General features: G+C 46.8%; 1 protein-coding gene across 1 annotated transcript in view; it reads left to right on the top strand.

Moving 5' to 3' along the window:
- The window catches only part of LOC107112033 (adhesion G-protein coupled receptor D1-like), a 149,821-nt gene extending 122,526 nt beyond the window's left edge, over positions 1–27,295 (top strand). The window contains exons 9-10 of the mRNA XM_015413098.1: positions 17,160–17,251; positions 27,208–27,295. Coding sequence (XP_015268584.1) covers positions 17,160–17,251; positions 27,208–27,295 — 180 coding nt within the window. The remainder of the gene's footprint in view (positions 1–17,159; positions 17,252–27,207) is intronic.
- Positions 27,296–27,594: the final 299 nt, after the last annotated feature.

Below are 27,594 nucleotides of genomic sequence, written 5' to 3'. Positions count from 1 at the left end.
GTTTATGGCTCAAACTGAACAACAAAGCAGGTTATGTGGTCACCATTTGGTTGGACTGAATTCCACGGGAAATCACAGTGCATCAAAATCAGAGGTGGATGGGTTGACGGATCTTGTTAGAGTTTGCAGAACCTTGAATTTAATTAACTGAGATGCTGTTCTTCCCGTTGAATGAGGGACGAAGTGAGTGAGCTTGCATTTGTCCTTTCCCAAGCATCTTGCCAATTACCTTGCTTCCTTTTTATGAAGTGGGGGATATGCTTTGATGCACTGGGATTCCCTTCTGCCCCCACATTAGAGAAATACATTCCCACCTGCGATTCCAAGCTTTGTTATAGGCCAAAATAAGAAATAAAATTAAAAGGATGCGTAGCCCTTCCGATGGATCAGTGATAGGATCCATATTATAAACGCTGATCCAAGAGCCTCCTCAAGGGGTAATATAGCAGGATACCGGAAGCCAGTTACAGGAGACCATTAACTGCAGTCTAGCGTGTGTTTTCCATTTGAATGGGGACAACCACAAAGCTTTATGGGCCTGCCCATCAGTGCCACATGACAGCTGAGGGTTTGCCATGGGATATTTATTTATTTGGTTTCTATCCCGCTCCTTTCTCTACCAGGCAGGGCTCAGGGTGGCTTCCGACAATCAAATACAATAAAATCGATAATGCAGTTTAAAACCAAGCCTTACAGTTAAGACTTAAGAATCAATCTATGGTTATCGTATCAGATGGCACCCCAACAAGCCTTCAGAGGCGGATAATATACTAAAATATGTCATGTGTGACCCCATCAGTTATTCGTGACATCTAGAGCACTTGTATTTTTTATATGAATGATTGTTTTATTGCTTGTTTTATCCTGTTTTTTCCTGTTTAATCTTGGCATATGTGCCCCATTTGTTAGCTGCCCTGAGCCCATCCGGGGAGGGCGGGGTATAAATTTAATTTAAAAAAAAATAACTAAGGGGGCAGCCAGTACATCAAGACTCGCAGCCCTACAACGGGGAGACCAGGTGATCTTTCTAGTCGCCACTGTCCTCAACCACACGCCCGGTGGAACATCTTGGTCTTACAGGCCCTGCGGAACTGAGCCAAGTCCCGCAGGGCTCGAGTTTCACTAGACAGAGAGTTCCACCAGGTTGGGGCCAGGGTCAAAAAGGCCCTGGCCCTGGTGGAGAACAGCCGGACTGTTCTGGGACCGGGGACTACCAGTAAGTTGTCACTAGAAGACCCTAATGCCCTCTGAGGGAAATACGTAGTGTTCCAAAGCAGGAGTTGGCTGGCAGGTGCATTGATGTTGTTCCTTGGTGGCGGGACATTTTTCAGTGTGAAACTGTGCTGTGAAGCAGTTAGATTCGAGCTGAATCTAGCTGTTCTTCTGCAGGCCAACATGGCTACCCTCTGAAACTATGCTGTGGAGGAACAGAAGAAGCGGCTTCCTACAGCATCAGACCATTACTTCATCTAGTTCAGTACCGTCTACTTTGCCTATCAGCAGCTCTCCAGGCATTCACTCAGGGGTATTTCCCAGCACTTGCTACTCGGGAGCCTTTAGGCTGAGATGTCTATAGGACCTTCTGCAAGTAGATATCATGGTCTACTCCTGAGCCATGGTCCCACCCAACAATAAAAAAGCAAATTCTTAAGGACTGTGAGCTATGATGCAGCCTTATATCGAGTCAGTCCATTGGTGCACCTAGCTCAGCTTTGTCTACTCTGATTGGCAGCAATATTCGAGTCCCTTGAGCTGACAAAGGTTTTCTTCTCAACTTCTGAAATGTGGAATCTGGGGGCTGAACCTGGGATCCTCTGCAGACAGAACGTGTGTTCTCCCTTTACTTAGTATGTATATATTGCTTTAGAAGTGCTTCATATACATTACTTGCACAACAGTCCTGTAAGGTAGGTCAGTATTCTTTTCTGATAATATAATAATATGGGGGGGCAGTGGTTGAAAGAGAATGGTTTGCCTAAGGCCTAGAAGCCCTTATTAGAGTCAAGATTTGTACCATGGACCACCAAATTCATTGCATACCAGTCACAACAGTATGTCTGTTCCTCTATTTTTTTTTTAGTCAGACTGAATCCCAAAGAATCCCAAAGAACGTATTTTTGAAGAAGGAAAAATACTCACAGCACCTGAATTTTTGGAACAAAGTTGAGGGGAGGTTTTTGGTGTGTGTTTTTTTTCTTTTTGGCAGAAGGTTTCCATTTTTATCAGCCATCTGCCACTGTGGTGTATTTCCATATATATAGCAGTATTAAGGAAAGTCTACTGGAAATTCAAACATCTGTTGATGGTGTAGAGTTAGTAGCATTTGAATGGATTGGAAGTCATTAAGCTCTTGTGAGTGGGACACACAATGCTTTATGGGCCTTCGTACATTGTTTTTCTTCATAAATTGCTGCTTTCCAAGGGTTTCTGTGAAATTTGCCACCAATATTTGCGTACATGTGTACATTCTAAATGGCAGGTTCCTTATGCAAGTTTCAGAAATGGGATCACTAACAAAACCTTATGTTATAATCATTGGATGAAATCCTAGTTTGCTTTCTCAGCAGTGACCTTGATCCTGGAATCTTTGTCATTATGGTTCATGGCATATTGGTTTGTAGCTGTAGTAACATATATTTGAACCACATAGATATGGATAGATAGATAGAAAGCTAAGAATGCATCAACAATGCAACGTTATGTTGGATTTCTTTTCACTATTTTAACTGTCATGGCTATCCCCTTAGAATCACGCAGGTGGTAGGTGGCAGAGGATGCTGGGAATTCTCTGCTGGACATCCCTAGCTCGTCAGGGAGCTCCTGTTTGCAGGGTTCCCTGGTGAGAGGAATGGCGGTTGAGTCAGTTGATGTTTGTAGTGTGGGACCACCAGAGAATCTTCCTCATGTCTGTGCCTTTATGTATGTGCTTATCATGTAGAGGTTTGAGGAGCACCCCCATCTTACGGAAGACTCCCAATTCAGGAATGGGGCCTTGGCTGTCTGGTTACTGTGCATGTGTGAAAGAAAGAGGACACAAGATTGGCTGACTGACTGACTGACTGACTGACTGACTGAATGAATGAATGAATGAAACAGAAAGTATACATATGTTTACTAGGAGTTTGGAAGGAGAAAGAATATTGGAGGGATTATTCTTTTTCCTTTGGCTGAGACCGTATTACAAAGACCCGATTAGATCTCCTGCACGCACTCGTGTCAAGAGAGTCAGCCCAAACAGCACTGCACTGGAACTTCCTATCACTCAGAGAAGTGGCGAATATCTAACAATACTGTAGTATTGTGTAGGATGTATAACCAAGATTTCTATTTTCTGTAAGGAAAACTACATGGAATCATTTGGTAACTTAGAAAAAATTAATGTGCTTATAAAAAGACTGATGTGAAGAAACACAGTTAATGAATAGATCGGATTTCTAGACGTCTTCTCTTCCTAAGATCGCCAGCAGGTCCTGAGAAAAATGCCCCATGTCTTTAATAGAGGCTTAATGGATGTTATTTACCTCCATGCCATGAAAAGCCTGTTTCTACACATTCTCTATGCAAAGGGCAGGATGTTTTTCTCCAGGCCCGTTGCCAACTCTGTTTGTTCTCTCTTTCACCAGACTCAGCCTTGGTTCTGTGGCCTGGCTTCTTGCCTAGACTGGCCCCCCCAGTCTTACATGGCAGCTCTCCCCCACCCCATAAAAAGCATGTGTGAGCTGTGTACAGCAATTATGGGGCAAATACAGAGCACACCCCCTGGAATCACCCGGTTGACGTCGCATTAGTCTTTGCAGAACGTACCAGTTTGTCTTCCTCTTCCCATTTCTCCCAGACCCATCTGGCTCGATTGATCAAAATACCAGGCGGGTGGAAGCACACGCCATCCGTTTAATGATTTCCTTTGTGACCTAGCAAGGGACCCCACAGCCACAATAACTCGCAGTGGCAAGTGTCACTATTAATGATGCTGTGATGGGAGTTAGAACAACTCCCCGAACCAGAAAGTGCATTAAAGCCAAGGTAGGGCAAGTCGTTTCAAACAAACTGCCCTGGAAATTAAGTGGAAAGGACAGAGAGTTTGCATTTCCAGGAGTTTGTTCAATGGATTTTAGTTAGGTTAATGGAGAGTCGTTCTATTTCCTGCTGTAGAAGATGGGGGGAAGAGACTAGCTCTTTTGTGGAGAGAGGATTGCTGTCCCTTAATGAAAGGCCTTAGAGTCTGTGGCTTAGTTCGGCTCATTTATGGTAAGTAAATGCATGGATTCAGCAGTATGTAGGAAGTCATCATTGACTTGAGAGGCACTGATACCTGGTGGTGATTCACTATTAACTAGAAACCAGCAGGAGGATTGGGTGTGTGTGTGTGCACAGCATCACTGGATCCCCCCCCCCCAAATGCAGCCTTGTGTACTTCCTGGAAATTCTTAATGGAAGTGCCAAAGGATAGCTCTAGGGATTGGTGGAAACTATGGTTTTACCATAGAGTTTCCCACGATTCCTAGAGCTACCATTTGTCACTTTCAGTAAGAACTTCCAGTAAATACACAAGGCTGCAGTTTTAAAATATGTCTCCTGCTGCCACTCAGGGTGGCAGCAGGCAACAGAACCATTGGAGGCTTGGCAGCCCTATGATTCACATAAGCATAATTGGCAAAAAAAATATTGCCTCTCTTGGTCATATTAGGGTTAGGAGCTCCGGGCTGGGAAATTCCTGGATATTTGGAAGGTGGAACCTGGAGAGGATGGAATTTAGGGAAGGGAAGGACCTTGGCAGGGCATAATACCATAGAGTCCATCCTCTAAATCTTCCATTCACATGAATTGTCCCTGGAAGTGGTAGGGGTTAATATGGTTTCACGGGATCATATTTTACTTGCATGCTACCACATCCACAGGGATGCCTGACGTGCATCTAAACCTGGCTTTATACTTTCACATTATAAACAGTAACTACTGATAGGGAGATCAGCACATGAAAATGTGGATTGCAGTTGTTCAAATTTGGAGCACAACCACCACAAAACAGTTTTTTAATTTTTTAATTTACCTTCAATTTGTATCCCGCCTTGCTGGTGCAAACTGGGCCTGGCTTGTCTTGGGCATGGTGTGTGCATTTCATATATGGATGATCGCCATTTGATGACTGCAGTATCACGTGGCGACTCCTATGCCTGGATGCAACACCACAGACAGAGCTTTCATGCCCCATCACATCAACCTCAAATGCAGCTCTTTCCCAGAGTACTCAGTTCTTTCATTCCATGGTGAGATTGACAAGCACAGAAGCGTAGACCTGGATGAATGGATCTCCCCCATTCCCATTACTTTATTGTTTTAGAAATGTTCTCTGTGCCACGCATTCCATTCTGTTAATTAGAGTTTCTGAAATAAATTATGGAACTGCAGAACTGCCACAGTTTTATGCTCCTTCAGTTCATTTTCATCTTTCTCCTGCTATGCTTTACTGGTGTGCCCTGAAACACCGGGGGGGGGGGGGGGGGAGGCACTGTAAAAGTGCTGCGATGTGATCATATACATGAAGGTGCCCAATTCTTTCAGTGCAGTGTGGTATTGATGATTGAGCACATACCTTCTTGCATATCGATGAGACACCACACAAAAGGCAAGTCACACTATGGTTGCTTTTTTACGGTGTTCTGTTAATGTGCATGTATGCATCAGTCACGGGGGGCATTAATGAACTGGAGGAAGTTAAATTGCACAAGCTTAGTGCACAGTACAAAATCCAGAAAGAGACAAGACCCCAAATAGAACCGTGGAGCATTCCTAATGTGTTGTTCCCACTGGAGAAACAAGACCAGACGATGTGGAAAAGGTCACATAGAAATACTGGGGAGAGATTCAGATGAGGAGAATATCGGAAGTGTCCCTAAGTATTGCGATGTGTGGACTAGGCCTTCCTGTTCCCTTATATTTCTGGAAGGGATAGCCTTGTTAAGTCGGCTGCAGCAGAAGAATAATTTCAGAGGATAGTCATCTTGGTCTTCAGTAGAACAGCTAGAATCGAGTCCAGTAGCATCTTAGAGACCGACAAAAAATGTTGGGGGGGGGGTTATAACCAATGCTCCCTCTAAGCTGTGGAGTCTTGTGAGGAAGAACTCTACTCTGTGAGCTACTGGCATTAAAGTTGTGAGCGAGCGATTTGGCTGCTGCATCAATTAGTTTGCTCTGGAGCCATCCTCTCTGAGCTGGAGGCTAAAAAACTATGAGCTGGAGGCTAAAAAACTGTGAGCTAGCTCACACTAACTCAGCTTAGAGGGAACACTGGTCACAACCTTTCAAGCGTCAAAGCTCCTTTCAACAGATACAAAGGGAGCTTTGACCCTCAAAAGGTTATACCCCCAAAATCATGTTAGTCACTAAGGTGTTATTGCACTCGACTCTTAAGGAACAAAGGATTAATTAGGCCATAAGCTTCCATCAGATGCATATGTTTCCTGCATCTACAGCCTCTCCCATTAAATTAAGACACCCTTTCAACCTAAATACCCCCCTCCATTGAATTCTCCTTCTCCTCCTGTTGTGTTCATTCCCATCCCAGAATCCATCCTGTTAAATTTAACAAGGGGTTTTTTTTTTCTTGAGAAAGCCCACAAGCTTGTCTGAAACCCGGCCTGTTTTTTATTAGCGATATTGTTTCGATATGAGTAAACGACATCTCGGGCTGCCAGAGCCCGATGAGCCAACAATCCCGAATTCAAGTGTAATTATAGTGCAGGATAACTGCCGCTAGGCAAAGCATATCTTGAAAAAATAAAGCAATTGGCTCAACATATAATTCCCCGAATCTAAATGTTTATCCTTGTCGTTCAAACACGCTAATGTGCGAAAGCTCCGTCTGCACTCACGTCTCCACGATTGCACTGTAATTCTGCATTGCCAACTGAGGTGACGATAGTTGGGGTGCTTAAAATATAACGAGCGTTTCATCGCCGTTTGTTCCCCCCCCCCCCCCCCCCATTCAGACTATTGAAAAGGTATTTATGCCAGACATCGGAAAGGAGAGAGGAGGACCGCCCATCGATGGAATGAGTCGGTGGTGGTTTCTTAGATTTATTTTATAATATAAATGGAATGGTATCCTTGCTCCAGCTGGCTGGAACATTAATAAAGCTATTCATTTCTAATCTGTTTACTGAAGCTGAGGATGAGCGCTGTTATTTATCCCCCAAACTTTATCTTCCTCCAAGCAACTTCTCTTTTGTTACTGCTTTTCTTGCACAAAACTTTCACATTCAGAGCTGGTTCATATGTGCTAGTGGTGACCAGCAGGTATGAAGGGGCTGTCACAGATCTGTCACCTCAAGAAGAATGTTTATACTATGCAGTATCAACTGTAAATCCCCCAGAGGGGATTTTTTTATTGCATTTTTATAAAGACTACAAACCACAACAGAAATAGGGAAGGGGACTACATTAAGGGATAAAGAAATGATACCCACTACTATCTAAAAACCCAAGAGAGGAGATCATCTAGTTAGCTTGGCACACGTTATCTCTCAATCACGCTAATCCCATTATGAACTGATTCAACTATAGCATCATCTTTTTCATATCTTAACTATCACTGTTAACCCGAAAGACCCCTAAGCATCTAGTATATAAAATAAACATTTTTCAAAGGCACAATTCAGGCACAATTCAGAGTCCCCTTGCCCAGTCTCTTCCACAGTTTATAAGGACTTTTAGGGGCGGCTGCCCCTTTCTCTGATAGAGAGTCCTCTCCGGAAGACCCCGAGTCCAGCTCGCCACTGGACTTACTGTCCATCCCTTCTTTTTCTTCCTCCTCTGGCTCTCCCATCTGGACTCTCAAACATTTCCGTGCTTTCTGAACAGAGTCAATCTTCTCCTTTTTATCCTTGATTTTGAAGATCACACATTCTGGTGTTAGCCATCTGTATCCAATTGCGTTTGTCTGGAGAAAAATAATTAAATCTTTGTACTTCTTTCTCTTTGTGTTATTTCAAATGGAATGTCTTTTAGGATTCTGATAGCATTATCTCCAACTTTCAAAGGAGCTCCAGATGCCGCTTTCAGGATTGCATCCTTCACACATCTCTTCGAGAATCTTACCACTATTTCCCCAGGCAGATTGTTTTTCTTTATATATCCTGAATATGACCCGTAGGCCACATCCATATCGCTCAGCAAAAATTCCGCCTTCATCTCTGTCACTGGGGCCAATAATTCACTCATCTTCTCCTTCAGATTCTCTCCTTTAGTCTCTGGAAGGCCCTGAAAGCGAAGAATCAAATTAGCTTTTTCCATTTGTAGTTGTAACAGCTGATCTTCCGTGGAGATTTGTTTCTTTTCCAGCTTTTGTACTTTCTTCTTCACCTTTTGTGCAATGGCGTCCGCTTCTTTCACCTTCTCAGCTGTTTGATTCATCATTTTAAGTGTCTCACTCAATTGTGTTTGCTGGGTGATGATACATTGATTCATTGTTGACAGCTGCTGCTTGAGATTATTCATCTGGTCCAGCAGAGGGCGCATGAATTCCGCCAATGTCTTTGCCAGCTCGCTGGTTGCTTCCGGTCTTGGGCTCTCAGTCCCTTTTGCTTTTAAAAGTTTCTCTTTCTCCGTCCTCTTCCCCGCCATCTTTGTGGATTGTTTACTTTAACTGATATTTTAAAAGTCTCTGAATATGTGCTTGTACGCTCGAACTCGCCTTGGTAAGTCTCTCTTAACAGTTTTATTCGCTATTTCTTCTGCTCCCCCCCTCCAATTTGCTTTTAAGTACGTGCGTTTGGGAGGCGTCCCTCCCCCGCTCGCCTCACTTTCTGTTCCATGGGGGGTTTGGGGAGCTTTCTTTTCCTTTTATTTAAATGCTTAGATTGAACTCACGTTCATAGTTGGTCCTCAGACCTCGTTTAAGCTCTGTTTCTTTCGCTCGACCTCCTGTGCTTGCCCCAGTCAGTGTTGCTTGGTTCCATTTGGTCTCATAGCATGAAGAACCTTCGGGACGGAGAGGCACCTCAATTCCCCGGCATCGCGCCGGCAAAGAGGCAACCCCTCGAGAGTCCCATGCCAGAGCCCCTTCAGCTGGATCTCTGGGGGGGTGATGATCCTGCGCACCCCCTCCTTCGGCCAGAGTGCAGCTTCACCTCTGGGAGGTCCGGGAGGTGCGACTGCTCAGCACGCCACCATAAACTGGAAACCAATGCCACATTTTTCTGTGGGGAACATCCACACATAAGAATATCAGAAGAACTTTGCTGGATCGGACCAGTGGTCCATCTAGTCCAACATCCTGTGTCATGCGAGCAGCCAACCAGTTACTCTGGAGGGCCAACCACAGGGCATAGAGGCCGAGGCCTTCCCCTAATGATGCCTCATGGCAGTGGGATTCAGAGGCTGACTGCTTCTGAACATGGAGGTTCCCTTTGGTCACCATAGCTACCAGCCACTGATAGACCTCTCCTCCATGGATCTGTCTAGTCCCCTTTAGAAGCTGACTGTGCTTGTTGCCATCATGATGTGCTCTGGCAGCAAATTCCACAGTTCAGCAGGTTCTTTGCGAAAGCAAACCCATCTTTCACTGTAAAGGCAGGGCATTCCTCAGCTTACCAGTTTAGTCCTTTCCATCCTAAAATGCCAATGTGGAGAAAAGAGATGGTAGGAGACGATAAGCAGATCATGTAAATGGAGTGAAGCCTCTCCTTTTAAGCCCATGTTAAGAGCATAAGAATATCGGAAGATCCCTGCTGGGTCAGACCAGTGGTCCATCTGGTCCAGCCTCCTGTCTCACACAGTGGCCAACCAGTTATTATGGAAGGCCAACAGCAGGGCACAGATGCCGAGGCCTTCTCCTGAAGTTGCCTCCTGGAATCGGTATTCAGAGATTCCCTTTAGTCACCATGACTAGTAGCCACTGACAGACTTGTCTTTCATGAACTTAAGGGCCACATCAGATCATATCACGACAGCCTGAGGGCTCTAACCAACAGGCGAGCAGATATATTTTGCATGCCTTGGAGCTTCTGGGCAGTTTTCAAGGGCAGCCCCACTTAGGCACCACATTGGGGACCCCTGCTCTATGTGATGCCTATAATGGTTCTTCTGGTGCTTAGAAGAGGAGGGGGCTCTGGGATTCAGGAATTCAAAAACACTGGCCACATGCATGTTAGAATGAAGCTCGTACATCACACAGCAATTGCACCTGCTACGAGTATACTGATGTTGCCTGCAAAGCCCCAGAGGGTGAATGACAGACCCATGACCTTCAACAAGGATATGCACATATTGGAATGCCATTGTCAGTGGCCCCGTTCAGGCTCCCAGCTGCATATACTGTGTGTACCTGTCAGATTTTGCACGTTGGGTACAATGTAACAGGGCTTTTTTTGTAGAAAAAGCCCAGCAGGAACTCATTAGCATAATAGGCCACACCCCTGACAGTGCAGCTCATTAGCATTTTAGGTCACACCCCATGCCTTTCCTTGGCGGGCCCGGGTGCCCTGCGGCTGCGGGGAGCCCGGGCAAGCCCCCCCTTGAAGGGAAGGGAAGGCAATTTAAACTGCCTTCCCTTGGCTTGCCTGGGCACCCGGTGGCTGCGGGGAGCCCGGGCACATTGGCCCTTGGACAGGCCAGGGGAGGCACGGGGAGGCATTTAAATGTTTCCCCGATCCTTCCAGCCCCCTCCCAGCCCCCCCGCCTCAGAGTCGCCGGGGTTGGGTGGGTTCGCTCTTCAGGCCTTCCCTCTGCAGCAACGCACACAGAGGTTTTGGCTGTAGTGGGCGTGGCCAACTCTGAAGCCAGCCGGAACACCGTTCCTGTGCGTTCCTGCCCAAAGATAGCCCTGGTAACACTGGTGTAAGAGCTGTGTCAAAGTTAAACCAGGCAACGCAATGCAGGGTTCTGCAATTTCCCGAAGGGATCGAGCGTTGGCCCAAATAACACCCATTATAATATGACTAGATTGCAAATTATGTGGAAGGCGTTCCAAAGACGGTACTGGCTCAAATAACTCCCATTACTGAGCATTGGCTCAAATAACTCCCATTATAATATGACTAGTTTGCAAGTTATCTGGAAGGCATTCCAAAGATGGTATATGTTTCAGATGAAGCAGAATTGGCAGCCATGAGCGATTTTTAAGTGCTGGCTAAATAAGGGGGGAGGGGAGAAGTCTATTTTCCCCACTAATTATTTAGATGGAGAAGCAGTGCCAGGAATTCTTGTTGAATAATGTCAACAGTCAACTTTATTTGGATGGCTGAATAATGTAGACGTCTGTTTGCAAATTATTATTCAACAGAAAAGCTGTCATTTTTTTTAATCAGCATGTTAACCGGCTGTGCTGCCAACTCAGAGCTGATGCTTAAGGACCAAAGTAGGATTACCAGGTCCCCCCTGGCCACCGGTGGGGGGCTAAGGGATGTAGGGTTGCCAGTTTCAAGTTGGGAAACTCCTGGAGGTTTGGGGGTGGAGCCTGGGGAGGACAGGGACTTCAGTGGGGTACAACGCCACAGAGCCCACCCTCCAAAGCAGGCACTTTCTGCTGGGGATTTGATCTCTGTAGTCTGGAGATGAGCTGGAATTCTGGGAAATCCCCAGGTCCCAGCTGGAGGCTGGCATCCCTAGCGAAGCCTTCAGAACTCCTGCAGAATATAATGTTGTGGATTTCTGTCTGCAGAGGATATGTTTAGGGACTGATTTTAACACCAGGGCAGGCTCAGGGCTACAGGGTGTGTGTGCTTTGATGAGTACCCTTTAGCCACAAGATGAATACAACTGGTGAGGATCAGGAAGGAATGGGGCTACTCAAACTGAGAGTTCCATGTGCTGTTACTCTTATTTGTCTGCCTGCCTGCCTGCCTGCCTGCCTGCCTGCCTGCCTGCCTGTCTGTCTGTCTGTCTATCTATCTGTCTGTCTATCTGTCTGTCTGTCTGTCTGTCTGTCTATCTAAAGATCTATCTATCTATCTATCATCCATCCATCCATCCATCCATCCATCATCTATCTATCTATCTATCTATCTATCTATCTATCTATCATCTATCTATCATCTATCTATCTATCTATCTATCTATCTATCTATCTATCTATCTATCTATCATCTATCTATCATCTCCCTCTCATCTATTTATTTTATATCCCACCTTTTTGGTTCAAAAGAACGCTAAAAGTGGCTAGCAAATATGAAATCCTATTACAATACATCAAATAATTCTAGGTTTGCTAGCCTCAAGGTGGGGGATGGTGATCTCCCAGAATTACAACCGTTCTCCAGGTGACAGAAACAACTTATTTGTTTATTTAAAATATTTATTCTACTTCTCCTGGAGAAAACGGCTGCTTGGGAAGGTGGACTGCATGGCATTATACCCTGCCGAGGCCCCTCCCCTCCCTAAGCCCCACTCTCCCAGGCTCCACCCTCTAACCTCCAGGTATTTCCAAACACGGAGTTGGCAACCCGAAATAATTCACTATTAACTAACAAAGTCTCTCTAGGCCAAATGCAGCATCTCCAGGTTCCAGCACCTTTTCAAACGCATTAGGCAGGGATCCCAAGTACTTACCTTAATTCGGCGGGGGATGTATAGTTCTTTGCGGGACCATTGCCGCGGGGAAAACACAGGCGCTACACTGTTCCATTGCCCAGACGTGATGTAGGCACGTAGCTGGGTGACGCTCTAGCAATGGGGCTGGAAACTCGATGGTACCATCGAGTTTCCAGTCCCATTACCAGAGCGTCGCCCAGCGACGTGCCTACATCACGTTTGGGCGACGAAATAGTGCAGCGCCTGTGTTCCAAGCAAGAATCTTCCGGTGGAGAAGCATGTGTCCCCCGCCGGATCGTAGGTAAGTACTTGGGAACCCTAGCATCAGGGGTCAAGGGGTGGGAGAGGGCAGGTAGAACAGCTTGGCCTGGAAGGCAAACTCTCCCCAGGCAACATGTGTTATGGCAGGGCCTAGACAGGTCAGAGGATATGTGCTCACTCTCTTCTGCCTTGCTCTGGGAAGTAAAGGATGCTTCTTGAAGAGAGGCCGTGCCCCCTGGTTCTCTGTACAGCCACAACACATCAGTAAGAGTTGGTGTATAGGGTTGCCAGGTCCCCCTGGTCTCTGGGCGGGGGCAGAGAGCCTAGGGGTGCCAGTTCCATGTCAGGAAACCCCTGGAGAATTGGGGGTGGAGCCTGGGGAGGACAGGGACCTCAATGGGTTACACCACTGTAGAGTCCACCCTCCAAAGCATCTCTTTTCTCTAGAGGGACTGATCTCTGTAGTCTGGAGATGAGCTGTAATTCCAGGAGATCGCCTGTTGGAGTGAGCAATTGGACATGGGGGGGGGGTACATCACTCTAAGTGTGTATAGGCTTTATCTCCTTGAATGGGATGCCTTCTTTGTCTTCACCTAGGATCTGTCTTCTGACTCTTCTCTCTTCCTTTGTCCTCTCACTCCCCTTCCATGGCCTTCCATGGAAACCTGTCTCTGAAGGTCTCTCCAGTAGACACAGTGCCCCCATACTCCCACACACATGATGCCGGGCAAGCTGGCCATTTGTGACAGGGAAAGACCTCTTGAGATTAGGCTTCTCTCTCTTATTTTGACCACAACCTGAATGTGAACCCGATCTACTTGAATAAATGCAAGTTGACCTTTCTCTCTGCAGGAGAGCTACGAACAGTCAGGACCAGGCCAAACACATTTTTCTCTTTATCAGTTGTTCTGTAGACTGATTCAGAACCTAAAAAGGTTAGTCAGGAATAGAAAAGGGCCAACTCTAAAAATCTAATCATAAAATATATTAAAATATATATGTGTGTTTATTCAACATAAATTAAAATAACAAACAAGGGTCCATTCATACCTCATATAAAACTATAAAAACATACAGGGGCTAATAAGATAGACCTAATCAGATAGACCTAACGCGTTTCGGCCTTTACAGGCCTTCTTCAGAGGTCTAATGCATACAGAACATATAGGCTGATGTGTAAAAATACATACAATTCGACATATACAAAATATGGAATAAAGACCAGAGATCAATTGTTCCAAAGTTTAACCACTGGGCAAGGAAAAGAAATACAGAAATACAAATGAAGCCTCCAGTGAAATCACATGTCCAGTGGTACTTCTCTCTGGCCAACTGTATATTCATCTAAGGTTGTACACAGGGGTCATTTCGTAGAAAAAGAGCTAGGGGAACTCATTAGCATAACTCATTAGCATATGCCACACCCCCTGACATCACCGAAAGTGTGTCATAAGGCCACACCTCCTGACATCACCGGAAATGTGTCATAAGGCCACACACCCCGCCCCCAACGGTCCCGGCTGCCGGTGCCGGCCTTGCAGCTCCACTGCCGAGCCCCATGAGGGGCCTGGCGGTGGACTTGCAAGGCCGGCGGGAGTGCAAGGAAGCCCTGAGAAGGCCCTCCCTGGCCCCAGGCAGGCAGGGGTGGGGAGAGGCAGGGAGGAAGCAACTTACCATCCCTCTTCTCCTGCCTCCTCCTGGCTGAATGAGGGCCGGAAGCGGGGCGGCCGGAAGCAGTGGGCGGGGCTTCATCATGTGCCCCGCCCCCCGTACCTCACCCGGGGGAACTGCGTTCCCCCGCGTTCCCCCCCGAAATGACCTCTGGTTGTACAGCCAAATGTTCCAAATGTTCCTTAGGTTAAAAGTGGGCTCAGGGCAGATCACAGTGAAACAGAGTCAGAGACTCGTTACAATAAAATTACATTGCATTAAAATAATTAAAACAGTAAAATTCAAGAGGTAGCAGCAGTGAATAAGGAAGTACCTTTGAAAGTTTCTACCAGTATAGGGTTGCGTAAGCATTTGGGGTCTCACATTAGGCTAAGGCATCATTTGAATATGGTGCTGATAGGCAAGAAAGACATTCTTATGGGACTTTGTATGCATAATTAAACTGGGCCTGTATGCATGCAAAGTGGCCACGCATGCAGCATTAACAAACCAGGAAAATGCCATGGTGGGCTGTGGATTTCTGGTGTGCCAATGCCGCACACATAGCAGTTGTGATCCCATATCAAACAGGGAGCTGAGTGTGTGTAACATCACACAGATAGGTTCTTCTGTCCTGCCAGTGTCGTGCTTAAGAAGATCTTTAGCATGCAACAGCAAAAAAGGGTTGACTGGAGCTGCGAGATAAATTGTGATATTTCAAGGCAAGAAGAAGCATTTTATGACTAAGCTGTTATTGTTTTATAGAGAACATGATGGATACAGCATGCACTAGCTAATAAAGGGATGCTGTTGAATTAATTTTGAATATTGGCGATCCTGGAGAGACTTCGCTCGCCTCTGGGTTGCTTCGTACAAATAATCACTTTCTCTTGAATTTAATATTGTGTTGTATTTTTTAAAAAAAAAATGAAACATTTTAAAAACCGAATGCAAGGAGATAGATGAAACAGACACATGTGTCAAATCAGACATAGTTGATGACGTGTTTGATGGGCAGAGGAGGGAAAGGGAGATCCCTGGATGGGGTCCACTGCTAGCACTATTGCCATGTTCCCGTAAACACGTACACGGTGGTGGTGGAAAATGCCATCAAGTCACTGCCAACTTATAATGACCTCATAGGGTTTTCAAGGCAAGAGATGAACAGAGGTGGTTGGCCATTGCCTGCCGCTGCGTAGCAACCCTGAGGTTCCTCAGTGGCTTCCCATCCAAGTACTAGCCAGGGCCGACCCTGCTTGGCTCCCAAGAGCTGATGAGGCTGGGCTAGCCTTGGGCATCCAGGTCAGGGCAAATGCACACATATACTGCGGTTATTACTACTGCAACTGCTCCTGAAACATAGTGTGGACAGTCATTTTTGCTCGCAAGACAAGGAAGGCCCCTGCCACACGGGGGGGGGGGGGAAGTACGGTCGAAGTGTGGCTTTTTAAAGCCGCACCAAAAGAAACACACGGCGGCGGGATCACATAGATCCCCTGAGCCACCGCGCAGCTCCTCCCCGGCACGATCAGATGCCAGGGGGAAGCCACTTACGGGAGACCGAGGCTGCCGAACTGTGCATGTGTGAGCATGCACAGTTCGGCTGGGAGCCTGGAGTGCTCCAGAAGATGGGCGCGCCAGCAATCGCACGGCCGCGCTTGCTGCGGTGTACCCGGTAAGTCCTCCTCTTCTGTTGGGTTTTTTTTACAGCGCGTTATTGGCCTGAAGGAACGGATCGGGGACGGGTGCGAGCCGATTCCCAGATGTTGCGGTGTGCTCACGCCTGTTTGCTGCGCCCCCGATCCGTCCCTCTCCCGGGCCAAAACCTCCCGTGTGACCGGGGCCATAGTAAACATATTGCAGAATCAAGAAGATGCCATGACTGCATTCCAATCAGTATTGTAAGTAGGCTTTCAGAATTCAGCAAAAAGGTTGCCACTCTTTGTTCCAAAAGTTTTTCATTTCCATCACTCTTCTTTAGCCTTCACCACTTCAGTTAGTTTAGGCATTTCAGTGATACGCCAGAAGTAATTCAACAGCTCTTTTCTTCCTGGAGGTTTTGAGGACAGATGTTTTACCCAATACAGCTGCGAATAAATGTGAGACTAATGAATATTGTTTGATCCTTTACCCTTTATATGAAAAAATACTAGTATTGCAACCACAGATTTAGTAGGTAACATTTTTCGATCTCCTTGAAGGATCCCTCCCCACCCTCAGGATTCTGAAGCATCAAATCCCTTGAGCAAAGACAGTAATGGGATGGATGTGTTGTGTGTTAAGCACCATCAAATCACTTCCCACTTATGGCAACCCGGAATTGATGACCTCCAGGCCATCTGTCGTTTGCTCAGGTCTTGCAAACAGTGGACCCTCGTGGCTTCCTTGATGGAGTCCATCCATCTCACGTTGGGTCTTTCCCTGCTGCCGTCAACTTTTCCTAACGTTGTTGTCTTTTCCAGTGACTCTTGTCTTCTCATAATGTGACCAAAGTATATGAATGAATGTCAATGAATGTATACATTTTTTTTAAAAAAAATGCCCCTGTTCCATACCAGCCTCAGCCCTCTAAAACCTCTATAACCTTTGGTTCTGAGAGTTGGAACCAAAGTCCTTAAAAAAAATGTTCCGAACTTTGAAAAGATTACTGCGGTTCTGCAATTAGGCTCAGAAGTCAGATTTTCAATTATGGTATATATTCCCTTTTTTCTCTCCTCCAGGTCAACATCTGCATCCTCGTAGCAGTCACGAGAGTCATCTCACGAATAAGCTCAGACAACTATAAGGTGCACGGAGATGCCAATGCATTCAAGTAAGCACTTCTTAGCACTAGCTCAGAGATCCAAGAGGATCTGTAGATCTGACATTGTCAGTCCTGGGACATCGTACCTAATCTGTAATCCAAAAGCTTGACTATAGGGAGATGGGATAAACTTTTTTAAATTTCAGAAATAAGTTTCCAGACCTCAGTGTTTACAGAGCAGTTTTCTACTTGACATGTCACAGGACAATTCTGCACCTACATCCTTCCTTGAATTGTGCTGAGGATTCAGCCCACCTTGTTCCAATGAGCTGCCTGTCTGGGCAGCAGAAGAGGGTGTGGGGTGTGTGAATTTTGCCCAAGCACTTCCATTGGGCTGTTCTGCGTTCTCATTTCTGTCACTTGTTTGTCTCTATTCCTTTGGTGTTTTTTTTAATTCTACCTGTATTTTTCTTCCTCTAATGATCAGTTTGCTATTACATCACTGTATGCTCAGCATATCTCCCTGCACATTATTTATTTAGATTTTTATCCCACCCTGAGTATTTCTTGGTGAGTATTGTGTGTGTGTGTGTAGCTTCTGGTGACCCCCAGTGGGGCTAGTGCGTTTCAGAGAGGTGGCTTAATACTGCCTGCCTCTGCGACTCGGCCCTGGTATTCCTTGGAGGTCTCCCTTCCAAGTACTTGCCAGGGTTGACCTTGCTTAGCTTCCGAGATCTGACGATATTGGGCTTGCCTGGGCTATCCAGGCCAGGACATATCTTCCTGTACTTTAAATCTGCAGGGAGATATGCCAGACATACAGTGATGTAATATTGAATCCAGTAGCATCTTAAAGACTAACAAAATTTGTGGTAGGGTATGAGGTTCCATTAGTCACTGATCAGTTCTTCAGATACCTGAAGAAGTGAGCAGTGACTCACGAAAGCTCATACCCTGCCACAAATTCTGTTAATCTTTAAAGTGCTACTGCACTTTTTTCTACTGCTACAGACAGACTAACGCGGCCACCCATCTTGTAACATCGAACCGACCACTAGAGGCAGCAAAACATTTGTGAAAAAGACCCCCCCCCAACCAATAGGGATACACAAGCAACGAAAATTAAATTGCAGTAGTGCCCAGTGAGAAAGCCTGCTGAAAATGCTATCCAACTATCAAAATACTTCAGGATTCTGTTCCACCAGTCCCCCGATCCTAATACCTGTAAGCATAATTCAACCGTGCTTTGAGCTTTTGGTTTTCTTTCCTTCTGGGAGAAAAACAGTGTGAATGGTGACACAGTTTCAGAAGGGACTAGAGAGACCCAATTCTTGGGGCTCTAGCCATGGATGTCCACAGAAATTAATGCCGGGGGGAGGGGCAGGCAGGCAAAGTGTTTTAATGATCGCTATGGGTTATTGATCTGAGTGACTGTAGTCTTTACGCCATTGGCAACAGAGCCCACCCATCAGAAGCAATAATGCAGTGCAGAAGAGAAGCAATAAGAACAGCAGCGAACTCTCCCTGAAGGTGATTTACTGCATTGTATGAGACTGCCCATTTCACAAGTAACCAATAACAAAAAGTGCTTTTATTTTTCTATGTAGCAATAACAGAGTAGGGCACTAGAAAGGCAGAAAGCTTTCATTTGTCTGACAAGATTATAGGATTCTAAACTAAGTGGAAGCCATGCTCCTAATGTTGCATTTCATAGCTCTTACACAGAATCTGCTTTTGTTACGGGGCTTCCATAAGTAAGAGATACTGAAACTAAAATGTAGTCAGTTATCTTTCTGCAAATATATATGCCACCCAGCTTGTATTATCGTGGTATGTAGCGGGCGTATATATCTTATGAATCTTGAGGAAACAGTAGGATCGTTGGATCAGGATTCGGGACCAAGCTGCCTGCTGGTCCTCTCGGCTCTCAAGAAAAGCGCAGAGAATCCTGTTCCCAAACCCTACTATTCTGTCACCAAGATCAGTCCATCAGTGCTTCTTTCTGTGGAGTGTGTGTTTAAATGTAAATTAAAGAAATACCAAAATTGGGACTCCAGGGGGGCAAGCACCTCCCCCCCTTGAGGACACCCTTGGTTCTGGGCACCTGGGTTCCTGAGCAGTGTTCCCTCTAAGCTGAGTTAGTGTGAGCTAGTTCACAGTTTTCTAGCCTCCGGTTCACACATTTTTGCATTAGTTCATGAAGGATGGCTCCAAAGCAAACTAATTTATGCCGTAGCCAAATCGCCTACTCGCAACTTTAATGCTAGTAGCTCACAAAGTAGGATTTTTGCTCACAGCACTCCACAGCTTAGAGGGAGCATTGGTCCTGAGGATCCGGGCACTCATGTTCAGCCAGATTGTCAATGTACTCCTCCCAATTGTCCCCACTACTTTATGTGGATATGCTGAGTCGTCCTAAGGGCACACTGCCTTTAAATAGCCCCTTCACAGCAGCCACGGCATTCAGGGATGAGGACATGGAGTAAGCTAAAGCTGCTACACAGCCCGGTAACTGGTTATTAGCTAATTCATGCTAAGAGGAAGTGAGCTGATTTGTTTTCATGGGATGTTTGGTTGGGTCTGGGTGGTCTGAGTGAGGAACCTTCCTCTGGTGGCCCATGGTGAATCTCTGCGACCTCTGACTGACTAGCCCAAACCATCGTGCAGGAACGGACATTACATTCATAGAGTGGGCACCCAAGACAAACAATAAATAGATTATTCCACTTGGGAGAGGAGAGGATTATAACACCCTCCTGAAGAAATGTTGCCAGTCTCCCGCATTCCTAAAAAGGTTCGGTGTGTTTCAACGAAGGACGAACCTCTGAATTCCTTTCTAGATTAAATGCAGTGGAAACTTTATTATTAATCACACTTTTGTACAAAGTAGGGATGCCAGCCTCCGGGTAGGGCCTGGGGATCTCCAGGGATTACAGCTCATCTCCAGGCTACAGAGATCAGTTCCCCTGGAGAAAATGGATGCTTTGTTTGAACGTTGGACTCTGTGGCATTACAACCCAACTGAGGTCCATGTCCTCCCCAGACTCCACCCCCAAATCTCCAGGGATTTCCCAACGTGGAGCTGGCAACCCTACACCCCCCATCAGTAGCCAGGGGGACCTAGCAATCCTATAACAGAGTCACTCTGTTTATCCTGACAACAACCTTAAGAGGTCGGCTCAGTTGAAGGCCCAAGGTCAACTAGGACATTTCATAGCCAAGCAAGGAGTCAAACCCACATTTCCCTGGCTAGAGGCCAACAATCATCACGTGTGAGCATCAGAAGCTGCCCTGCGCCTTTGGTCCATCTAGCTCACCATCTGCTCTGATGTCCAGCAGAGAACTCTTACAACCTGAAAGCTGGAGAGGAACCAAGAACCGAATCCTGGGGCCTTTTGTATGTAATGTATATACTCTGCCCTGGAATTATGGACCTGCCACGCTAATTCTGAAGAACAAATAAAAGGACTATGGTGTGCAGATCAGAGGGTGTGTGAAGTTGTGCTATTCGTTTTGAAAGGCCTGTGCAAATGGGTTGTTAGTGCACCTTAGAAAAGATGGGAACACTGGTTCCAAAGCAGGACAGAGTATGTTGTTGTGCCCTATTTTTGTGCATCAGCACCCAGTAGTCAGAGCATGAACATCCTCAACTGTTCCCTGATAAAACAGGTACTATTGCACATGGCTTAAATCTTACTTTCCAAAGACGAATTTCTTGTAACTTAGAGTAGTTGTCTCTTTATTTTTTTTAAGCAAGCAAGCAACTTTTCTCATATTGACAGCAAGATCTGAGTTAATGAAACTTAACTCAGTTATTGTATGTCTCTTCAAGAATCGAAGGGGGGAAACCAGTGAATATGCCTCTGCAAAGATCTATATCCTAATTATTCTGTAATGAGTTTGAAATATTGGGAGCGAAAGCGATGGCTGATGTTCCATTTCGGAAAGATACAAGATGTGTCGTCCTGTGGGAGATGAATGGGTTTTTATTGACAAATTGGCATTTGCTGCTCGAGCTAAGAAGCTGAAGTCATCCATAAATTATTGTAAACTTTAGGCAGATCCTCTTATTTGGCTAGTGTTGATTACTGTTTGCATTATAGCATTAATTAGCATTTGCTGTGGGTTGCTTTTGAGACGTAGACCACCAGATCACTGCCAAAATGCTTCTCTCCATAAACAAGAGGATTCTTGTGTTAAAAAATGCCCTCTTCTACTTGGTGAGAAAGCAGGGCTTTCTCTGTTAAAGCCTCTCCCTCTCTGTGGAACTCCTGGCCAAAGGAAATCTAAAACACCAGGATCTCCACCGAAACCACCTCGATGTCTAAACCACCTAGGATTGCCAACCTCCAGGTGGAGCCTGAAGTTTTCCTGGAGAAAACAGCTGCTTTGGAGGGTTGACTCGATGGAGGTCCCTGCCCTGTATACTTCCAAAACCTCCAGGAATCCCCCAGCCCAGAGTTTGCAACCCTAAAATCCCCTGCTCTTTTCAGACCTTTAGGGAGATGGTTAAGGACTCTTGCTGAAGAAGAAGAGAAGAGGGGCTTACAATCTCCTTCCCTTCCTCTCCCCACAGCAGACACCCTGTGAGGTAGGTGGGGCTGAGAGAGCTCTGAGAGAACTGCTCTGAGAGAACTGTATCTGACCCAAGGTCAACCAGCAGCTGTATGTGGAGGAGTGGGGAATCAAACCTGATCAATCCATCTCATGAGTCGATCCATCTCAGGTTGGGTCATCCTCTTTTCCTGCTGCCTTTAAATTTTCCTAGCATTATAGTCTTTTCCACTGAGTCTTGTCTTCTCATGATGCGACCAAAGTACAACAGCCTCAGTTTTGTCATTGTGGCTTTTAGGGAGAGTTCAGGCTTGATATGATCTAGAACCAACTCATATGATTTAGAAGGATATTTGATCTAGAACCCACTTATTTGATCTAGAACCCACTTATGTGAATGTATACAGGTACAAACCTAGGTCTGTTGCAGAGTTCGGTTCCTGTGTTGCATGTTGGGTGATTTATTGTCGCTGGTGAAACGGTGTTTTAAGTTGGGTGGCTGGTCCGTAAGCAAAGAAAGGCCTGCCATCCACGGCCTGTGAAAGAGAAATATCTTTATCTAGAAGAGGCTGTAACTCTCTGATGATATGTTGCTAGGATTGCCAACTATGGATGGGGAAATTCCTGGAGATTTGGAGGTGGGACCTGGGAGGGGTGCCTTTTGAAGAGGGAGCCGACTTAAGTCGTACAGTCCACCCTTCAAAGCAGCCATTTTTTTTCCCAGTGGAGCTGATCTCCGTAATTAGGAGATCAGTCATACTTCTGGGATAGGCTTGCCATGTCCCCCCGGGGGGCGGGAAAACCCCCACCCCAGAGGCCCGTTCCCCGCCGCTAGCGGATCGGGCCCCAGGGGGAACTCCACCCCGACGTGCACGTCGCCCGGAAGTGACGCAGGCATGCTGGGGGCGGGGCCACGGTCATCCGAGGGAAAACTCTATGGTTTTCCCTTGGATTGTCGTGGCCCCGCCCCCAGCGTGCCTGGCGTGCCCGCGTCACTTCCGGGTGATGTGGATGCGGCGCGCGCGCGCTCCAGCCACCAGCTGGGAGTCCCCCGCTGCGGCTGAATTCACACTTGGCAACCCTATTCTGGGAGGTTTCTAGGCCCCACCTGGAATGTGTTCCACTAGTGAAAGTTGTGAGCTGTAGGTGCCAGCAAGTGGAGTTCTTCTATTACCCACTTTGGGTCTGTCTCATAGCAGTTGTGGGGCAATCTCCAAAATGTTTTCCTTCTGCTACAACAGATTGACACAGCTACCCCTCTTCAGTTAGACCAGCCTTCCATTTTCTGAAATAGGAGGGCTGGGTCGAGGCAAATTCTTCTTTGGCTTGGATGTTGAATCTCAGCTAGAGAAAATTCCAGGCTTGTATTCAAAGCCTGTACTCTACGAACAAGAAGGATGATTTTTGGTGGCCTCCCTCTTTTGCTGGATCTTAGTGAGATGATTTGCATGAGTGGCAGCCAGGTGACCTCCTCCTTTAACATCTGGTTATATCCAGAGCCACCAAGGTCCCTGGTTTCTACTGAACAATAGTCGCCAAGAATTATGAAGAACTCACTCACTCACTCACTCACTCACTCACTCACTCCCTCACTCACTCACTCCTTCCCTTGTATCAATACTGTGAAGCAGGGCTCCTTTTGTAGAAAAAGCCCAGCAGGAACCTATTAGCATAATAGGCCACACCCAACAGCAGAAACTCATTAGTATACTAGGCCACACCCCTGACAGCACAGCTCATTAGCACATTAGGCCACTCCCCCATGTTACCAGAAGTGCGTTACCAGCCCCACCTACCTTTTGCTTGTTATTCCGTTTACCTTGTTTGTTGTCAAAAACCAGGGCTTTTTTTGTAGCAGGAACTCCTTTGCATGTTAGGCCACACACCCCTAATGTAGCCAATCCTAATGAGTTTCTGATGTTGGGTGTGGCCTATTATGCTAATGAGTTCCTGCTAGGCGTGGCCAATTCAGGAGCCAGCCGGAACTCCGTTCCTGTGCGTTCCTGTCCAAAAATAGCCCTGCTGTGAAGGAATGTTTAAGAAATTGGAGGGTTTGGACCAGGAAGGGTTGGTTGGCATGTTGGTACTTCTTAAAAACAATGAACCTGATAGCCATCCTTCTGGATGGTGCAGTTCATTTGGCATTAGCGGTGGCAGCAACATGCAAGACTTGCCAGCTGTATTTCTAGAAAGAAGAAAGAAGCTGACTTGATTAAAACAGCATGAGAGAGTTTTGTGAGATGAGGCAGGAGAAAATCGACTCCTCGTAGCTCCCTGCTGAACATAAGCAATGTAGCAGAGGTGAGCCTGGGATTTTTCACAGAATCTCAGGGGGTCCGGGCTCAAAAGGAGCATTGAGGTTATCTAGTCCAATTTCTGAAAATGGCAGTGATTTAGCATCAATGGCCTTGCTCCTTTAGCATAAGAGGACAGCACAGAGAGAGAGAGAGAGAGAGAAACAAACAGCAGCAACACCATATCCATTTGAGAAGCAGGACACAGCCCAAAGGAGGTTAATGAATGTCACTCAACTAACACGTTAATTGGGCCTATCAGAGTTGTACCGGGGACTGAAGTAACCTACAGTTCTTGTACATTAAGTGTTTAGTAACGTGGCTCATGACTCTAGCTGGCGAGAATAAAAATCAGTGGGCGTACATGGATATGCTGGGGTGTGTTTCAAGACCCCGGGGAACAGGTTTGTTGGCTGCAGAAGTGAGTGTTTGCTGGAGGGAATTGCTTTTCTTGGCCGCCTCCAGTAACAAACAGATGTCCTTGTTTCCAGAGATTGTTACGAATTTTCCACACTGTACTGCCGAGTTGATCCCGGTGCGTTGATTCGATTAAGGGTACGGGACAGCGCAGGCCTGGCATTCCGGCTGTTTACCGAAACACACTTTTTCCTCATCTGTGACCATTTAGTAATCCATAAAAAACGATTTTCAGATTTATGAGGAAACAGATATCCTGCCGAGAGGGCACAGCAACAGCCCAAAAATAGATTCCTGCTTTTGTACTCCACCTTAATTGCGCTGCGCATTCCGTGACTGTCGGATGACGTTCCAAGCACAACATATTCTGTATGCAAGGATTGTTAACATTTTACAGCGCAAAGCTTGCTATCGCTTGGTTGCTCCAGCATGTCACAGATCCAGAGGGTGTGCAGTGCTGGAAAGGTACAGTGTGTCCAGGTCCGGCTCTTCCACTAGGCCAACTAGGGTGATGGCCTAGGGTGCAGATCACATGGCACCATACAATAGCCTGGGCCGCCACAAAAGAGCCGTGCGGGAGCCGTCGGAGCTTTTAAAGGGCCTCTCTCTTCTCCTTGCTTTTTTGCCTCCGGGCTCAACCAGCAAATCCCGCTCGCCTGGGCTCCTTTGTCACCTCTGGAGTGGCTCAGAGGGGCAGCGGTGAGAGAGAAGAGCCGCTTTGCTTTCAACCAGAGGGCGCTGGCGCCACGCAGCCCCGACAGGACGGGACGAGACGGGAGGAGGTACTTGCCAAAGGAAAGGTAGCTCAGTTGTCGCTCCCTGGGCACAGCGAATGCACAGGGGAGAGGGGGGAGGGGGAAGGCAACACCCACCCAAGCTGAGTGGGCCCTGGTGCTTCCCTCCCAGCTGGGATTTTTTGCGGGCCTGTGGGACGTGGGGGGGGGGCCAGGGCCTGCTCCTCCGGGAAAGGGCTGGAGAGAGTGGGACTATTCCCTCCTCCTCCTCCTCTCTTGTGATGCACTAGACTGGCCCTGGGTCCCAGAGAGACAGAAGCCAGGGCTCCCGCAGGCAACTGCTCTGTGGGGAGATGGCCACCGAGGCCTGTAGCTTAGGGAAGTTTACAAACAAACAAAATCCCGGAGCAGAGCTTGGCAGGTAATAACGATGAGAACGAAATGGAGCCTCCATGTTGGGTGAGGGGGGGGCACCATGAGGCAGCCACTCCTGGGGGGGGGCACAAGCTAGCCTCACCTAGTGCGCAAAAAAACCTCAGGCCGGCCCGGAGTGTGTCATCCAAACCCCTGTGCTATGGCAGTGTTCAAAAACGAGCATACACTTATTTATTTAGTTTATTTTTATCCCATTCCTCCTTCAAAGAACCAAGGGTAGCATATACCCTTCTTCCCTCCTTCATTTATCCTCCCAGCATCCCTACAAGCTAGGTTAAGCTGAGACAGAGCAGCTGGCCCAAGGCCACCCAGTGAGTTGCATGGCGGGGTGAAGATTTGAATTTGGGTCTCCCAGACTCTAGCCACAACGCTATGCTGGCATACGGTCTTTAGTTGGTCCAATAAAATACCCTCTTTGCTCGCTTAGGGATGGGTCAGTTTCCTGTGGAAGAACCAATATCCTTTTGCAGAGGGAACATCTTACACTCACATGCTCGCGCACACACTCACAGAGTAGAGTTTCCAAGGCAAGAGACATCCAGAGGTGGCCAGCCATTGCCTGACTCTGCATAACAACCCTGGACTTCCTTGGGGTGATTCCGCATTGGCTTTCCTCTCTGTTGTTTTACCAAAGGTGCAGCTCAAAACCACATTCAGATACCCCAGGGCAATGACTGAGAAGTCACCCCTGGACGGCCATAAATCTAGGCAGAAGGCACCATAAAACCCGACGATCAAAGAAAGTGAAAGCGGCATGCAGTGTAGAAGGTACCATAAAACCCGATGATCAAAGGAAGTGAAAGCGGCATGCAATGCAGAGGGGAATTTCTGTTCCGTCCTGGGTTTGGTAAAACAACGGAGGAGAAGCCAATGCAGAATCACCCTTGGTCTCCCATCCAAGTATTAAACAGGACCAACTCTGCTTAGCGTCTGAGATCTGTAAGTGGTCTGGTGTTCACCTGCAGGCTGGAGTTTGCACTAGAGGGTGTCCTGCATAGTCAACGAGACTCACCTCATTCTTCTTATACTCTGGACTGGGACATTCCTGGAGATCTGGAGGCTGGGGTTTGGGGGGGAGGGGGGGACCTCAGCAGGATATAATTTATTTAAATCTATTTATTTATTTAAAACATTGTTGTGCCGCTTTCCCGCCTAATCAGGGTCCCCATTGTGGTGAACCTAAAAAAAAAAAGTAAATCATTTTTTTTTTGGGGGGGGGAGTTAAAATATTTGCCATAGAGCCCACCGTCCAAAGCTGCCATTTTCTCCAGGGGAACTGATCTCTGTAGTCTGGAGAGGCGTTGTAATTCTCGGAGATCTCTGGGAGTTTGGCAACTCCGTTCCTCTGCCAGGGTATTGGACCACTACCGTGGTAAATGCGCATGTGGCAGGGGTTAGTCTCCACCGAGAGGGACCCCATAATGCCCCTCCACTGTACGAGACCTCTCTCCACATGCACCCGCAGAACCCATCCATCACGGTGACGAGCATTTGGCTAGTTGAGAATACTTCCCGAGAGTTTCCAGCAGAGCGCCAGGGCTTGGCCCACAATCAGCACGCTCAGCTTTCTCGCATCCCATTTGTCCCACAGGCAGAGTCTCATTAACCAGCCCTCGATAAACTGCCAAGCCCGAAACCTTATCGAGCACTTTCTCATCGTCTTCTTTGAAATGGTCTGATGGGCTGGAAAAATCGGTATCATTTATACAGTAAGCGCAGGTTCCGGGCGGGGGTGGGTGGGGCGGGGGAGACGGACTCAAAATACATGAGCTATCATATTCAGCGGCGGAGAAAGGCCATTACAATATAATTAGAAAATTCCTTGTGCATTCTTTAATGCTCCATTCTGATTTTTCATGTGACTCGTTTGTTCTGCGAGGCACTCTGTTTGCTCAATGGAACGATGATACACTCCCTTGGTGTCCCAAGGGAGAGAATAGCATCTCATTCCGTTGAATTGGGCAAGTGGTTAAAAGGG

This window comes from Gekko japonicus, unplaced genomic scaffold, assembly GCF_001447785.1.
Source record: "Gekko japonicus isolate JY-2015 unplaced genomic scaffold, Gekko_japonicus_V1.1 scaffold3196, whole genome shotgun sequence".
Taxonomy (NCBI): Eukaryota; Metazoa; Chordata; class Lepidosauria; order Squamata; family Gekkonidae; genus Gekko; species Gekko japonicus.
This window is presented reverse-complemented; position numbering and strand designations above follow the sequence as displayed.